The sequence below is a fragment of the Borostomias antarcticus genome, assembly GCF_949987555.1.
Source record: "Borostomias antarcticus genome assembly, chromosome: 22".
Taxonomy (NCBI): Eukaryota; Metazoa; Chordata; class Actinopteri; order Stomiiformes; family Stomiidae; genus Borostomias; species Borostomias antarcticus.
In genome coordinates, this window is record NC_140255.1 from 14,024,549 (window position 1) to 14,041,850 (window position 17,302).

Here is a 17,302-nt window from a genome sequence, read left to right on the forward strand (position 1 = left end):
CTTCCACTGAAGTCTAACTTCCCATGGACAAAAAATCACCAACATTTGCACATAGCTCCAGTACTATACCCAAAGTCCTCAATCTGCATTGTAGGTCAATAAAGCTGAAGGTGGCGCTACAGCAACAGTCTAAAGTTTAAAACTTTAAAAAATCATAACAAATCAGCCATAGGTGCCATCACTGTAAAACAACCACATGAATGTAGTACCAAGTGAGACAAAACTTTCATACACTCTGACCTTGCAGGAATTTTGAAGTCCATCACTCTGATTTTTTCATAAACTGTAAAACCTATCAAACCTATCTCCTCCCACATCTTTTGTTCAATTGACACCAAAATTGATATACTGTATCTTCAGACGGTCCGTACCAAACGATCCTCACAGATTATTGAAATATGAACAATTGAGCCCACAGCACATCAAAAGGTTTTACTGTAAACAGTTCTGTATACAGTTCCTATTAATTCTCGCCAAATCAATGTCTGATCATCCTCATAAAAAGTGACAACATTGGCCACATATCTAAGATGTAGTGTGATTTATTTCAGAATTTTATCTCAAAAATTGAATTTTTAAAAATATGTTTAATTCTGTCCTCTGAAACCAACACTACATACAGAGAAAACTACATTACCCACAATCCAACGCAAGCTCCGGAGACATCGCTGTTGGCAACCCTACCCAGCCCCCGCCGAGGATTACAATGACTAAATCGATTGATTGGCAACTGACTGAGTACACAGCTGCTGAAGTTAATGGTCAATTATGAAGAAAAGCAGACAAAACCTGTAAAAATTAATAAACATATCTCATCCCACATTTTTCAATCAATTAACACCACACAACTTGCTCCACTGGATGTTCAGACTGTAATTCACAAACTCATTGACCAGATTGTTGAATTATCAAAATCGAGCTTACAATGCATCAAAATGTTTTACAAATGTTTTATGATACGATATGAATGTACAAAATTAACATTGGAATGTCAACTTTCTTGTTGTCCTCCTATTCGCTCGCTTATTGCTCCTAAACTTGTCGGAAATTGCCTGGCCCCGCCTCATCGCTGCGAAGCAGCTTTAATGTGAGATTGTGTTTCCATCGCAAAGTGTGATACTAGTCTGCCCCCCAGTGTTCAAATGAAAAACTACACTCAGAGCCTGAAGGGGGAGAGGTACAGTAGTGTATGAGGTGACTGGTAAACACTGAGGGTTTGAGACTCAACAGTCCAACTAGTGTAACAGTTATGAATAAGTTAACACTGCAGGTATAGCCTACTGCAGTGAGTAATAAACCTCAAAATAATGAGATTCAGAGACTCGAACCTTATCCTATACTATGCGGACCCCTCTACTCACAGCTGTAAGTTCTGTAACAGAATTCTGAATCTCCTGCATCCTTAGCTTCCATACATAGCCTAATAGGAACACAAACACAGGTTCCGACCACCGCGACAACACAGCCTCTTTGCCTGGTCATGCTATCTGGTCAAGAGGACCAAATGTTCCCCGCCTCCGGCTGCTGCATTGTGGGCATTTGGTAATGCAGGGGAGGACATTGGCCAATGTTCTCTATCTGTCTGTACCATTTGGACCAAAGCATGTAGGCTATTCTAAGGTCCAGACTTAGACACACACACACACACACACACACACCAATATCTATTAATTATCCACTCACAGGATTCTCACTTTTCTCTCTCAGGGATGTTTAGTGTCTACCAGAAAGATGAGATCATGTTTGGTTTTGATCCTGTTTTGTCTTTGCTTCTCCCTGCCTCCCCGCTCCTCCCATCCCTCCCCCCCCCCCCCCCCCCCCCCCCCGCCCTCTCCTCCCTCCCTGCCCCTCCCCTCCCTCCCTGCTCCTCCCCTCCCTCCCTCCCTGCCGGCCGCCTCCATCCCTTCACAGGGTGATTATTGTTATGTAAGAGAGGAGGCGGGAGGCATGGAGACCGTGTTGCGCAGTGTTCTCACATGTTACAGTTGTTGAGTTAATCCTGTTTTCTTGGTAATATCTCTGAATGGCTGCTGGTACTACCTGCTATCTACATGACTGTGTGTGTGTGTGTGTGTGTGCGTTGGGGTGGGAGTGTTGGTTGATTAGGCACAATAAGACTCTTGACCCAGACACAGGTGTCACAATCCTCCAGGCAGACACACGCGCGCACAAACACACACATATGCGTGCGCACACACACACACACAAAGTCATTTCAGTTGTCTGCTGCAACACGGACATCAGAGATTATGACAAATCCCTGCACTTACATAAGGAATCCATAGAGTGGCGCTGTACATTCAGTGTATGTATGGGGCTTTGAGATGGCGGAGAAGGGAAAGACCAAACTCTCACTGCATCATCTTTAATGTGACTACATTACAAAACCTCTCCAATCTGAGAACAATACAGAATTACAGCATGGTTTACAACTGTCCATCATTGATTTCATCAAGTCATAGTATTTTAATAATGATCAAAAACCAATATGAAACTTGGTATAATTTACAATAGGCCATGTAAATACCCCTACTACAGTGGTCAATCTAGAGAAATAAAACGTGTTTAAATGTCCTGAAGATCAGGTTCCCAGATCAAATCTCCTCAAAACACTGTCCTTTGAATGATACCTTTTGAAGACATGCAAGTATAGGATACATTAAGTCAGCGTGCTGCAAATAGTATTTAATTCTGAAGGAAAATACAGATGTATTTCCTGGATGTACAGTAGCATAACGTCCAGCATCAACATGTAGAACATTCACATTAACAAAGTATGCACTAAGGAAAATGATGCATCATTACAATATGGAGCATAATGGTGGTTTGGATGTGCTCTAAAGTGATCTAAAGTGGCTACTTATCTATGTCTAAGTTTTCTATCAGTTATAGCCATTCACCTTCATGGGGAGACAAGCATTTACAGGAGATGCAAACTACTGTATAAAGATGACCAGGTCATTGATTTCATATGTACTATTAGATCACATACATTATTTGAACATTGCACAAAACATTTTCAAGGGACCAAGAATAGGAGTTCAAACAAATGTAGAGAAACAGGTGTGTGTGTGTGTGTGTGTGTGTGTGTGTGTGTTTGTCTGTCTGTGTGTGTGTGTGTGTGTGTGTATGTGTGTGTGTGTGTGTGTGTTTGTATTAATGATAAGTAACTATAATACTGTACATTCACAGCTGTAAAGTATGTGGATCAGGACAAAACCTTTACAGTAGGGGTCAGAAGAGAATGCATAATGTCTCAATCACACAGATACACTCTCTCACACTCACACACACGCACAAACATACATAAAACACGCACACACGCTCAGACATGTTAACTAGTGGCAGCAGCCAGCCGTCTTCATCTCCTTGTTGACGTACTCCTGGAGACGAAAGTTGCCATCATCAGAAATCTTCAGGGTCTTGTGTTTCAGCTCTCTAGTGGCAAAAGAGAGAGAGAGAGAGAGAGAGATGGAGAGGGAGAGGGAGATGGAGAGAAATGGAGAGGGAGAGAGATGGAGAGAAAGAGGGGGGGGGGAGGTAACGAGAAAGAAATGAAAAGAGAGAGGGTATTTCCTCCAGTTCTGAGGAACAAGCTCTATGGTATATGACTGTAGCTGGTGGGTTCTACTCACTTGGCCACAGCAGTGAAGGCCAGTTCCACATTCAGACCCGACTTAGCACTGGTCTCCATGTAGGGAATTCCATAGTCCTACACACACACACACACACACACACACACACACACACACACACACAGAAAAAAAAAAGAAACATGCATTATTTTACTGTGTGTGTGTGTGTGTGCGTATTGTTGACCTAGTGTCCGATGCCATACAAAAGATCTTACCATCCAGTGCAGCAATGTATAAACATTTAAGAGTGTCACCAGTCAGGTTTAACTACGCCTTTGCTAACATCCCCAATACACCTGATGTTGTTTTTGTTGACCACAGTCACAAAGAGGTCCTGATTGTAGAAGTAGGCTGTGTTTTTGATCTGTACATGGACCAGACTTTCCAAGATAAATATCTTACTTGAAACTATTACCAACTTTGGGTTCATATGTAGATTTTGTGTACTTATATTATTATATATGGAAGCATAGGTCATGTACACAAGTATGCCAGGAGTGGTCTGAACATCGCTGGCATGGCAAGAAGCAAAGGTTAACAGTTTTCAGCTGTCATAGGCAGCCAAGCTGAGTGGAGAAGGTGCTGTGTGTATCCTTGAGTGTTCTGGAACTGTCTTGCCCTATTATATTTGATTCCCTGGTAGCTGTAATTTAATTTGTCAAATTAAAATAAAGTATTAAAATGTGTGTGTCCTGTCCCTCTCTTTACCTACCCACCCTCTGTGTGTGTGTTTACTATTACAGTGCATCGGAGGTGTGTGACACCACCACACTCACACTACAGGATTTTTGGGCCCAATTATCCCCGATTCACCCCTCTCGACAATCAGAGGGGAAATCTGGTCGCAGACGCATCGTGGCCGCACCGATAATATGAAACTTGTTTGATATTTAGATTATTACATCACTACTTTACAAGCGGGGCAGTGGTTCTTTGCTCCCTCAGGTACGATAATATCTTGTGTAGTGTGTGATGAGGCGTTGTTTTCAAATCTTGTAGTGTGTGCATGTTTCAGATTCGCGAGAAGAATGTCTGTTAAGATTCTCCTCATGTGCGTGATGCAACCCAATTTCAAAATCGGTTAGAATTTTAAATATAAAATATATATATATATATAAATTTTAAATATAGTGTGAGCCCAGCATTAGCGAGCTGTGTGTGTGTGTGTGTGTGTGTGCACGCGCGTGTGTGTATGTCTCACCTTAGCCAGCTTCTCACCCTCCTCTTTCTTCACCTCTCTCCCGTGTGTGGAATCAGCCTGGTACCAGAGGGGACACAGTTTCATAAACACTCCTCCACTCTAACCATCCCTCCATCCATCCCTCTCTCACTCCCTCTATTCCTCTCCCATTCATCACTCCCTCCATGCATCCCTCTCTCCCTCCTTCCAACTCTCGCTCCCTCCATCCATTCTTCTCTCCCTTCCCCAACCATCCTTCTCTTCTTTTGTCCCTCCCTCCCTCTATCCCTACTTCCATCCATCCATCCCTCTCTCCCTCCCTCCTTCCATCCCTCTCTCCTGTCCATCCCTCCCTCTCCCTCCCTCTCCCTCCCTCTCTCTATCCATCCCTCTCCCTCCATCCCTCTCTCCCTCCATCCATCCATCCTTCTCTCCCTCCATCTATCCCTAAATCCTTCTATCCCTCCCTCCCTCTATCCATCTTTCTCTCCCTCCATCCATCTCTCTCTTCCTCCCTTTGGTTTGATTTGGTTTATTTGAAAGTAAAAAAAAAAAAAAAACACACACGTATGGATGACATTCTTAAAACTAACGAGGACATAAACACAGAAAAGTGGAAGACTTATTTCCACTGGGGTCGTCTCACCTTGTTCCCCAGCAGCATGAGCACCACATCCTGCTTGGCGTACTCATGGATCTCTGTCAGCCAGGCCTGGAGATGGAGGAATCATAATAACAACAACAACAACAATAATAATAATAATAATAATAACAACCACCTTTATTAAGCACTTTTCCTGCAGACATTGCAGCTCAAAGTGCTTTAACATTTCCACACACATGCACCATAAAAAATAATAAGAATAGTGATCAATAAAACACAGGAACACAATAATGAACAAGAATAAATGACACAGCCCAAGGGGCATAGAACAAAGATAGTAACAAATTGAGGGCAAAATAATTAAAGGAATTCTAGCTGCAGCGCAGCACTGGGGCGGGGCCGGGCGTTTTGAGGAGGAAGTGGAAGAAGGAGCAGACAAATGACATACATGAGGGTCTCTGCCCGGACTAATTATTTAAAACATCATCATCTTTGAAATCATGTGTCTGAAATCCAAACAGTACAATGCCTGAGCAGGCATTAGCGTGTTTATTCTGTATCACCCGGGGCTTGAACTCACAACCATAGACACCAAGGGAAGGTCATGTTCTTGTTGAGCCAAGTGAGAAGTTGATCAAGTTCCCTTGATCTTCTAATAAAACTTAAGCTCTACAAAAGAACGTTCTCAAATAAACTTAAATCACACACGAGGCATGTGGCAGCCTTCATGTATGTATGTATCATCTTCTACAGTATCTGCTTCATGCATGACAAAACTAGCTGGGGTGTGAAACGTTTTTTGGCTTGTCTTCCTAATTGCAGAGTAACTGCGGCTGTGCTCAGTCAGTGGTCAATCAATCTGGCCGGATGGGTGGGGTTGCCAACAGCAATGTCTCTGATTGGTGGAAGGGGACGGGATGAGGACAGAATTCAAAATACAATTTGAAAATATTTGCGATACTGTGTATAATTCAGAAAAATGTCACACTACATCTACCATGTCAGTGAAATGTCATTTTGGAGACGTTGCAGTGAATGTGAGGAGCATGGCTGGCTTCAGGCTTACTAAAAAAGGATAAGTCACAGCTTATTTACACCGAATCCTGGATAAACATTTTAATAGGCTTACATACTGTGATGGAAATTAGTTGTGGGACTCTGAACTGATCATGGATTCACTGATTTACACAGGCGGGACACAACCTCCTACAAATTAGGAACAGCTGATCTAGCTTGAAGCAGCACTAAGCATTTTCTACAGTACATACAGAGACAGGGTTATGGGGAGATGTGTGAGGTGTGTGTGTAGCATGCATGCGTGTGTGTGTGTGTATGTGTTTGTGTGTTGCATGTGTGATATGGAGTAGGCTCCAGATATAAATCACCTCACAGGCCCGCTACGGGCTACAGGGGGGGTGCTTTTTTTATTTATTTAATTTTTTAAAGTGGACCTTATCGCTAATTTAATTGTCGCGCAAGTTATTGGGGGGGGGGGGGGGACCCAGAATTCTGGAACTTTGGTCGTGAGGGGGGGTTCGTTCGATCCACCTGATCCGCCCTGGCTACGGGCCTGCCTCACCGGACCCCTGGAAAGCTGACAGCTGTGTAACGATGGTAGATAACAGGGACTCGGGGGACCGCTGAGCAATTGAAATAAGACAGGTAGCCCGAACAGACACAGCAGAGATGAGAGGAAAGGAATGTGGATCTAGCGAGCGCTGAATGAGCCGCGTGCTTCTCTGGTTCACCGGCTCTCTTCTATTTATTTCCTCTCCACACTCTGCACACTACCCCCCCCCTCATCCTGTCATCCCTGTATATTTTATACAAAGTCCTTCTACTTGTACAGCTCTTCATGGTCTAGCACCCTCCTACATCACTGATTTCCTGTCTCTCTATGTCCCTTCACAAGCCCTTACTGTAGGTCCTCCACAGCAGGTCTTTTCAAATCTTCCTAGGAAGTCTGACTTCGCATTAAAAATCACCAAACTTTGCACATAGGTCCAGTCCTATGCCAAAAGTCCTCAACTGGCATTGTGAGTCAATTGTCCTGATGGTGGCACTATAGCAACAGTCTAAAGTTTAAAGCTTTAAAAAATCATAAGAAATCAGCCGTACTATATGTGCTATCACCTGGCAACCACCACCAAAACATAAGCCCAAGTGAGCAGAAATGTACATATGCTTTGAGCTGGCAGGAATTATGAAGTCCATCACTCTTTTAAAAAAAAAACAACTGTAAAACCTATCAAACCCTACTCCTCACACATTTTTTGGTCAATTGACACCCCAATTGCTACACTACGTCTTCAGACTGTCCTCCACAAAAGATCACAGATTTTTTAAATATAAAAAACTGAGCCCACAGCACATCAAAATGTTTTCATGTATGCAGCTACTGCAAATGCTCGTTCAATAAATCTCCAATGTTCATGAAAAAAAAGACAAAATCTTCATGTAGTGATCCCGCCCACCAGTCAGGAACGAGGGGGACTGTCAAGTGCACCGAGGGCCGGAACATCAGGCCCAAGAGTCAGCCATGAGAGACGAGAGGAACATCAGGCCCAAGAGTCAGCCATGAGAGACGAGAGGCCTACGGGGGCAGATCCGGCCCAAGCACCTGGGACAGGCCGGAAAGGTGGTAATAAATATTATTAGCAGATCCCTCTAAAAAAAACAGATGGATGGATGAATAATGAATGGTCCACACACACATGGAACTAACAAGGGCCCGGCTAGCTCTGAGAAAGTGATAAGAAACCCCCCCCATCCGGCTCAGGCCTGGCGCTTATCAGACGTGCAGGAATCAAAGGAGCTGTGTTGGAAGGACTGCCTGAGAAACAACAACAGCATTTAGTGTGTAAAGATGCGAATAACAGGCTTAAAAGTAGAATATGTAATCAATTAGTAACACTGCTTAGAGTTGAATATAATTTATTGGAAATGTAATCACTTAAAGTAGAAGTAGACATTTATAATCTATAAATTATACATATGTATATATAATACATATAAACATATGTATCTGTTCTTAGTCAAGATCAACTATGTAACCTTGTATACGTGTGAGACAGTAATGACAATGTAATGATTAATGACTGGAGAATGTATCCATGCATCAACTGTTTGAGTATATACTGTAGATAATGCTTAAAGTAGGATATTTGATAAGCTGTTAATTAGACATTCATTCTGTGATGTCCTGCTTTGGGTGACAGAGAGATAAGATGTTGAATGTAGTGATTGTTAATCTGCCAGGGAGGAGAGAAGGACTGTGTTCACCCGAAGAGACGTGATGTCAGCACCCTGCCCTCCCGTTAAGGGGGTTCAAAAAACAGCTCACGAAGAGAGAGCAGACTTCTTCTTTCCATCAGCAGAGGAATGGAGGAAGTTAGACTTGTCTTTCCACCAACAGAGGCGTGGAAGAAGTCAGAGGCTGGAGACCTGGGAGCTATTCTCTTTCATGTTTTTATTTTGTAACCTGTATTTTTCATGTAACTGCATTATCTGTATAATTTAACACCAAATTTTATATAAATATATATTATATTATTAAATATATATTATATTATATTATATTATATATTTATTATATAGCCTTTATTGGGTTGGTGAGTATTGATATATCTTGCTTGAGTCATTGAATTCATGATTGAGATTTATCTTAAAGGTCTTACAGCAGGGCAATTAGGCCCATCCGCCCAGGTCGACTAAAGAGTGTCTAACCTGGACCTTTCCTCCAGAGAGGGAGGTTGAAGAGGAATTGTGTGTGTGAGTTGACACTGAGGAGTTGACCTTTGAGCTGTGAGCACAAACAGAGGTCTAAATCAAGTGGCACCGCTTCATTCGGGACAAATCCCGATGAGCCGGTCCTCAAGTGGGCCGGTGTGGGCAAATTGCTCAGCACCCCCCCCGACACACACTCAACTAATCAGAAAGCCCGTTCAGTGGGCCGACCAGGGCTATGTTGCCCGGACTTAATTATTTCCCCAGTCCGCCCCTGCCTTAAGGTGAGAAAAGCGCTGGCATGGAGGGCCCTGAATGGCATGAATAGTGTGTGGAACTCCAATCTCCCTCGACACATCAAACTGAGCTTCTTCCATGCGACCGTGGAGTCTGTCCTCCTATACGGCTGTGAAACGTGGACCCTGAAGCCTACCCTGTAGAAGTCTCTGGATGGGTGCTACACCAGAATGCTGTGTGTGGTGCTAAATGTCAACCAGAGCGAGCATGTTACAGTACCAACAAGCATCTGTATAGGGGGGCTACCAAAGCTGAGTGAGAAAGTGGCATCCAGGAGGATGAAACTTGCTGGCCACTGCCACAGACATCATGAACTCCCAGCCTCCTGTACTGAGGAGGGATGCAGGAGTGGAGAGTTCTGCAGAACTAGCTGGATGTATGGACGGCCGAGAGGGAGTCAAGCTCTTCTGAGGACGACCTGTAATGATGTGCGTTGTCACTGGTCTTTCCTGTGCCATCTTAAGAGTTTGTAAATGTTGTCTTTTGTTCTACACTTGTGAGTATACCTTTGTTTTATTATTTAGTCTTTAGTTTAGTTTTATACCCCTCGTGGTGCCTTTAACAAACATTTTGTGGAAACTGATGAAACCTCCATGTTACATACACCTGTGACATTTACATGCAACCCTTGATTGCGTTATATTGTGAAACCATATATGGCTTCTCACTTGGCAGGTAACTCAAGAAAGATCATGACTTGCCCTTGGTGGAACGTGAGTTCATGACCAGGGTGATGCAGAATAAAAATGTGAATGCATACTCATGGTGCTGTGTGACATGATTTTAAAGATATTTTAAAGTTTTAAATTATGGTTCTGCTACAGAATGTATTTGTCATTCGTCTCATCTCATCATTCTACCTCATGCACACTTCCCCATAGTTTCATTTTGCTTAGCTATTAGCCTTTATGCACAGTTAGTCCTTAGGGGAGTATCCAAGTATAGTTTATTTGTTGCATTTTCAAAATGTGTAGTTGTACAATATCTCTCTTTGATTTGAGCCCCACCCTCTCCCCATCTCAATCATTAGTATGTTTATAATAATGTTAGCACCATGTACTGTTAATCCCAGGACTTGTCTGTCCTAATTCCTAATCCTTCACCTGCATCTACTTGCCAGGCTGTTATCACCTGGGGATTGGGATTAGACTGGTTTATTACCCACAGACCGACACACAGAGCTGTCTCAGCTCAGAGCTGACACTGATACAGCCCTGCTCTGGGGGAGAGAGAGAGACGGAGAGAAGGAAGAGAGAGACTTCTGTATATCAATTAAAATTGACAGGCTGATGTGTGTGTGTGTGTGTGTGTGTGCGTGAGTATGAGACAAACTCACACTCCATGGGCAAATATCTGAGACTTAGAGAGAACTCTGACTTGAGCCATGCTGTGTTTTTGCCAAGGAAAACTCACTGGACTGAATCCTCACTAAGTGGTGGAGCTTTGTGAAGACGGGGTTATGAGAGTCGACTCGACCTTTGATTGATTTCCCAGCAGCTTTCAGATGCAGCAGGGAAGAGAGAAAGTGTGTGTGACCCCCTATTACTGTAAGAATGGAGGGCGCAGAGTGTGTGCATGTGTGTGTGCCTGTCTGCTGGCAAACGTGTGTTCATGTGCATGTGTATCTGTATGCTTGCAGCCATTCATGTGTGTGTGTGTGTGTGTGTGTTGTGCCTGCATGCTTTTCACACTCTCAGTTTCATTACGGTCGTGCTCAGTTGAAGGTAAGCCTCCAGCTCTCTCTCCCACAGAGCCTGAGCCAATCTTCCTTATCACCGCGGGGCTCTGCACAGGTGTGTGCGTGTGTGGGTGCGTGTGTGTGTGTGTGTGTGTATGTGTGTGTGCGTTTACTTTCATCTTGACAATCCTATTCTGCTGCAGAGGTTGAGTGACCTAATACTGTATGTCACTCAAGGTTCGTGAATACAAATTTGATAGGCCTTATTCACACCAAACCTTACATACACGGAACCAAACACACACACACACACACACGCACCCACACGCACGCTGTGACATCCTCCCTGGGGAGGGCCGGCGGGAGACTGCCACAAGGGCGCGGGCCACAAACGTGACCGCACCCAAACCTGTCCGCGGCATGTGCAAGAGGCCAGTTCAGCACCACGGACAGCGCCACAAGGGGTGAAGAGGCCGCGACCCGACAACCCAGGCCCCCGTCAGCACCTTGGACGACATCGAAGCCTACCTCGAACTGTTTGAGCGGACGGCCGACTGAGAAAGATGGCCGCCGTCCTCGCTCCCTACCTGACCGGGGAGGCTCAGCGGGCCCTGCCACGACTTGGGTGAGGATGAGGCCCAATATGGGCTAAACCGTCAGGTTCGGTCCCAGTTATGGCATGCGTGGACCGGCGACCTACGAGAGCCCGTCCGCTGTCAGCTCGCGCAGCTGACCCGCCTCACCCGACACTGGCTGACCACCGGAACTGGACCTTCCGCCGTGGACCGCCTGGTGATGGACCGAGCCCTGCGGTCCCTAGACCACGCCCTCCAGTGCCCTGCTACCGTCCACGACCTGATTGAAGTGATCGAGAGTTACCGGGTTACCGAACAGATAATGGCCGGGTTTCCCGAACGAGTTAAGGAGCACTTAACTCCAAAGTACTTCTTAACTCCCAACTTTTGTGGACCACAGAGGGAGTCGCGGCCGGGACCTGCCAACCTCCGACGGAGAGCGTCTGAGACCCTGGAGACCTGGAGGTGTTTTACGTGCGGGGAGTTGGGACATGTGGCCCGCCAGCGCCCTCAGCAGGATGTCCCCATGCGGTCGGCCAGTGGAGAAAACGACCGGCGTCGAGCTCCGAGGGCTCTCCTCAGCACCTGCTGGGCCCATCGGGGCCACAGCCGGTCCCCAGCTCCCAGTGCGCATCGGTGCCCTGGATACATTCGCCCTGGTGGACACTGGGAGCGGAGACTGAATTTCAATAAGATGAGATGTGACTGGAATACTGTCGATGTCAATGTCGTTTTATTTCTATAGCACCATTCATACAAATCAATGTAGCACATAGTGCTTTACATGAAAAGAGGTGGATAAAAACATAAATCATGTAAATCATGAGAACAGAGTGTGAAGAGACAGAAGGGGGGGGGGGGGGGGCAGGGTAAGCGAGAGGGAGAGGGAGAGAAAAGGAGGAAGAGACACTTAGTCACTGTGAAGTCAAGAGGTTAACTGCCACTTATAATTCTCTCCCTCTCTCTCTCTCTCTCTCTTTCCTCCTTGCTCCCTCCATCACCTCTCCACTCCCCTCTGTCTCTCCCCCTACCCCCCTCTCTCTCCCACTCACTCTAACTCACCAATAATGTTCAAAGCCCCCCCCCTCTCTCTCTCAGGCCAGCAGACTAGGCTGCAATCAGCCCCATTGTTTCAGCTGAATGGTTGCAAATGGCTGCTGTGATGGATGAAGGGGGGGGGGGGGGGGGGGGGGGGGCGGTGACCCAGAGCCAGACTCCTCCCGCCACCACAAACAGTCTCATGATCCAACGGCTTCGGCTCCAGCTCCAGGCAACATCCACAGGGCTCGCTAAGCCAGCGCCACATCTAACTTTCCTGTCCGTGGCTGCCAGCCCAGCGCGGAGAAGGCAGAGCATTGTGAGAATGAAAAACGAGCTCTAAGCGCTGCCATTTCTGGTATCGTCAAAACCAGAAAGGCATCGTTCTTGCCAACCAGGTGTAACCGAGTTGAATTGGTTTAACTCACTCCTCAGTGTAGATACCGCCCACTTGCACCATCGAATCGCCAGCGGTGGCACAGCTGTCTGAAGCAGTGTTTATGAGAGGCAGTCACATGTTTTCGGAAGTCGGAGGACCCGAGAACCAAGTGAGGGTGGAAGTAGTCTAGTCTCGCATAGCCAGACCTATCTCCACACTTCATTTAGCTGGACTCATTACCATTCGTGGATGCAGGGGGCGCTGTATTTCTTTAAACCAATCACAATCGTCTTCGGTGGAGTGGTTGCTATAGGCTTTTGTTGTGTCGCGTAATATGGATTGAATCTGATTGGGCGGACAGGAGATTTCGCCAACCACTGATTGGGCAGTAATAAACGAATGACAAGGCTTATCCCCAAAACCTACAGTACATCCGCTGAGTCAGACTAGGGTGGAAGCAGTAGCCTGCTGACGAGCGACACAGTGACACTTGCAACACATGCAGCAAGCAAAAAGGTCGAACACAAACAGTGCCTGTATCAACGTAGAGGGGCTTTCTCACCACTTCCCCCCAGAACTACGGACCTTAGGGGGTAACTTGTGTTCACAGCAAAGGGGCTGGGGTCTACGGGCGGGTTCGCGGGGGACTTTATACTCCCCAAAAAAGCCCCTGCTTGCGAGGTAGTCCTCTTGCCGGGGCACAGTATATTGTAGGTGGGGTGGAAATGTTGAACATTTCTAGTTGGGTAGGGAGCCTACTGGCAAAGTTTTATTTCAATGGCGCCATGTTTAAATTCACTGTGCCAACAAAGCTTCTGTGTTCAGCAATCTCATAGATTTTCCAAATGGATGTTCTAAAATGGAATAAACCCCACACACACACAAAACTGCTTTCCTAGTTTTTTGTAACTCAGATATCTGATGGATGAAATATATGATCACAACCAAAACACTTCTGTGTTTACCGCAGAGCATCGCGCGGATTTCTCAAACTAAACCGAATAAATACCATACGTGTAAACACCAAACTGCCTTAGTTCAATCTCGTAACAAAAAAAAAATCCCGTTGACCAAAATCATAGGAGTTTTTTTCTCTTTCTCGCGAGTCACTCCTCTGCGGGGGAGGGGATCCCACTGTCTGAAAGAGAACTACATGGGGAGTTCTAGAACATGGAGTTCTAGGGGATTTTCCCCTGGGGGAAAAGTACAGGGGGCTATAGGACTCTTCCCCTATAGGATGAACAGCTGTTGATGTGTCAGAACGGACTAAACTAGCTGATCAAAGGTGCCGAGAGGAGAGCCAGCCTGCGCTGAGAGCTGAGGGCTAGAGGCTGTGCTGTAAGCAGGTGAGATGGTGGCAACACAGAGCACTTATTATAAACACAAAAACACACTTCCTCTCTCTCTCTCTCTTGTCTCTCTCTCACACACACACACACACACGCACACAGAGCTCTCGGCCTTTCTCGCACACACACACACAGAAGCTCTGATATTCTCCTAGCCTAGCCTCAGGTCTCCATGTGAGTCTTACTAAGTGCTTCATATTACCCCTTCTCTTCCCATGGACACACAGTGCAGACTGAACACAAGTCTATCCAAGCTCTCTGCTTGTTTCTGAATGCAGACACGCTTTTTCTTTTGAGAGACAGAGGCGCTCGACTGCCATCTCTGATGCTCCCAGCTGCCAAACTGTATAAAAGGGTGCTCATTAGTGTTGCCTTCACTGGCCCAAGCACCGGACAGCCACAGTTATTGTTCTGCACTCAGCAATGATGCTTCCTTCTCCTCTTCCTCCTCCACTTCCCAGTACGTGGTTCACATCACAGGACTCAGTCAGCTCAGTCTGATAGGGACCAGAGAGGCGGGGCCATCACCAGCCTCTCCGGCTGCCCAGAGACCAGCTGACAGGGGAGCAGGGAAGAAGAAAGATAATCTTTCTGGAGGAGGAGCGATGAAGAGGAGGATAGGATGGGAAGAGGAAGAAGACAGCCTGGCTCTGATAAGACTGAGCTTGTGCTGTAGGTGTGTTTTTGTGTGTGTGCGTGTGCGTGTCTGTGTGTGCCTGTACGAGCTTGTGTGTGCGCGTCCGACAACGAGCCATGCATGTGTGTTTGTGTGCGTGTACAGTATGTGCGTGCTTGTGCATGCGTGTCGTCGGACAAGCCTTTGTTTAATACAGACATATTCACATTTGCCCCTTGTATCTGTACATTACATTACAGTCATTTAGCAGAGGCTTTCAGCAGCAGATCAAAAATATATTTTAGCCCTAGACCATTCAGTGCTTTATAAACAAACAGCAGTATTTTAAAGTAAATTCTTTGACAGACAGGAAGCCAGTGTAAAGACCTCAGAACTGGAGTGATGTGATCCACTTTCTTAGTCTTAGTGAGGACTCGAGCAGCAGCGTTCAGTCAGCAGTAGGATAGAAGGATGGATAGAAAGATAGGAGGATAACGATAGAAGGATAGGAGGATAGAATAGAAGGATGGATAGGATAGGAGGATAGAAAGACAGGAGGAGGATAGAAGGATAGGAGGATAGAATGATGGATTGAAGGATGGATAGAAGGATAGAAGGAGGATAGAATGATGGATTGAAGGATGGATAGAAGGATAGAAGGAGGATAGAATGATGGATTGAAGGATAGGAGGATAACGATAGAAGGATAGGAGGATAGAATAGAAGGATAGAAGGACGGATAGGAGGATAGAAAGACAGAAGGATAGAAGGATAGGAGGAGGATAGAATGATGGATAGAAGGATAGAAGGATGGGTAGAAGGATAGGATGATGAGGACAGGAGGACATTTCAAGCAGAGATAAAAAGTTATGAGGAAAGAAGAGAGACGGGTGAAATAGAGAGAGAGAGGGAGAGAGGCGATACGATAAGACTTTATTGTCAGCAAGCTGAAATTTGTTTTGCATCTATGGCACCTCCGTTCAAGAGTTACATACACATGGAGGACACAACAAGACAGACATAAAACACATCCAGAACAGAGAGAGAGAGAGGAGACAGAGAGAGAGAGGAGATAGAGAGAGAGAGGAGACAGAGAGAGAGAGGAGAGAGAGAGGAGATAGAGGAGATAGAGAGAGAGGCTTCCAAAGGAATCATATGATCCGCCTCTCCACCTCCACCTGTTACCTATTACTTGTTCCCCTGACAGCACTGCTCTAAGGAACTCAGATGCAGTCTTCACAAAGACTAGACACTGAAAACCAAACACACACGCGTGAGGTTGTCATTTAAACAGCTGTGTATGGTTAAAAACGCAGGTGTATATGTGTGTGTGTGTACGCATGAGTATAACAGAACAGCCTCCTGCGCCGCTGTACTGTACATCAGGAGTGCATCCTTGCTCCAGTTCTTCTCAACATCTTCCTGCTGTGTGTGACATTGCTGCTCCACAAGAAGGACAGTGGGGTCGCTGTGGACTTGATGGAAATCAGTTTAACATCCGAAGGCTCCAAGCGTTCACAAACATAACGTCTGAGCATGCCATCGGGCTGCAGTACGCAGATGACTGTGCAGTTGTGGCCCACACACCAGAGGCCCTGCTAGCTACAGTACCCTGCCAGCTGTTGCAAGGGCGTGGTAGGCTGGGTCTCTCCAGTAAACGTGGCAAAGACTGAAGTAGCATGCCAGTGGGCTTCTACTCCCCCGTCTCATCTGCCAACCTTCGCCATCTACGACAAACCACTTACTGGAATCTTCCAATACCTGGGCAGTATCCTCTCTGACGACTGCAGCAAAACCAGGTTAAACAGGCATTATCTTCTTTTGGCAGACTCAGGAGAAGGGTCTTTCAAAATAAAGTCCTCAACCTCCACACCAAAATATCTGTGTACCCGGCAGTTGTCATCACAGCTCTCCTCTACAGCTGTGAAGCGTGGACCCTGCACAGTCGGCACCTCAGGACGCTTGAGGCCTTCCTTCCGCATCACGTGTCTATAATGCATCTTGTAGACAACCTGGCGTGACCGAGTGCCCGATAATGACATACTCTGCAAAACCTGCATTAGTATGGAGGCTACATTCACACAGCACCAACTTCGCTGGCTTGGTCATGTCATCGGGATTGCCGAAAGAGCGCTTACCGTGTTAAGTGCTGGCCATGTTACATCTTGGCAGCCGCTTGGCCTCGCGCACTGAGGACCATCGTGAAAAAGTGTGGCCTGAACCCA

General features: G+C 46.0%; 1 protein-coding gene across 1 annotated transcript in view; it reads right to left on the reverse strand.

Annotated features, from left to right (window-relative positions):
• Window positions 1-3,338: 3,338 nt before the first annotated feature.
• rab26 (RAB26, member RAS oncogene family) overlaps window positions 3,339-17,302 on the reverse strand; it is a gene marked incomplete at both ends in the record, with an annotated part of 42,477 nt that continues 28,513 nt past the window's right edge. Inside the window, 4 exons of the mRNA XM_084455938.1 lie at window positions 3,339-3,438; window positions 3,636-3,712; window positions 4,837-4,893; window positions 5,462-5,527. Of these exons, the coding sequence (XP_084312064.1) occupies window positions 3,339-3,438; window positions 3,636-3,712; window positions 4,837-4,893; window positions 5,462-5,527 (300 nt within the window). The remainder of the gene's footprint in view (window positions 3,439-3,635; window positions 3,713-4,836; window positions 4,894-5,461; window positions 5,528-17,302) is intronic.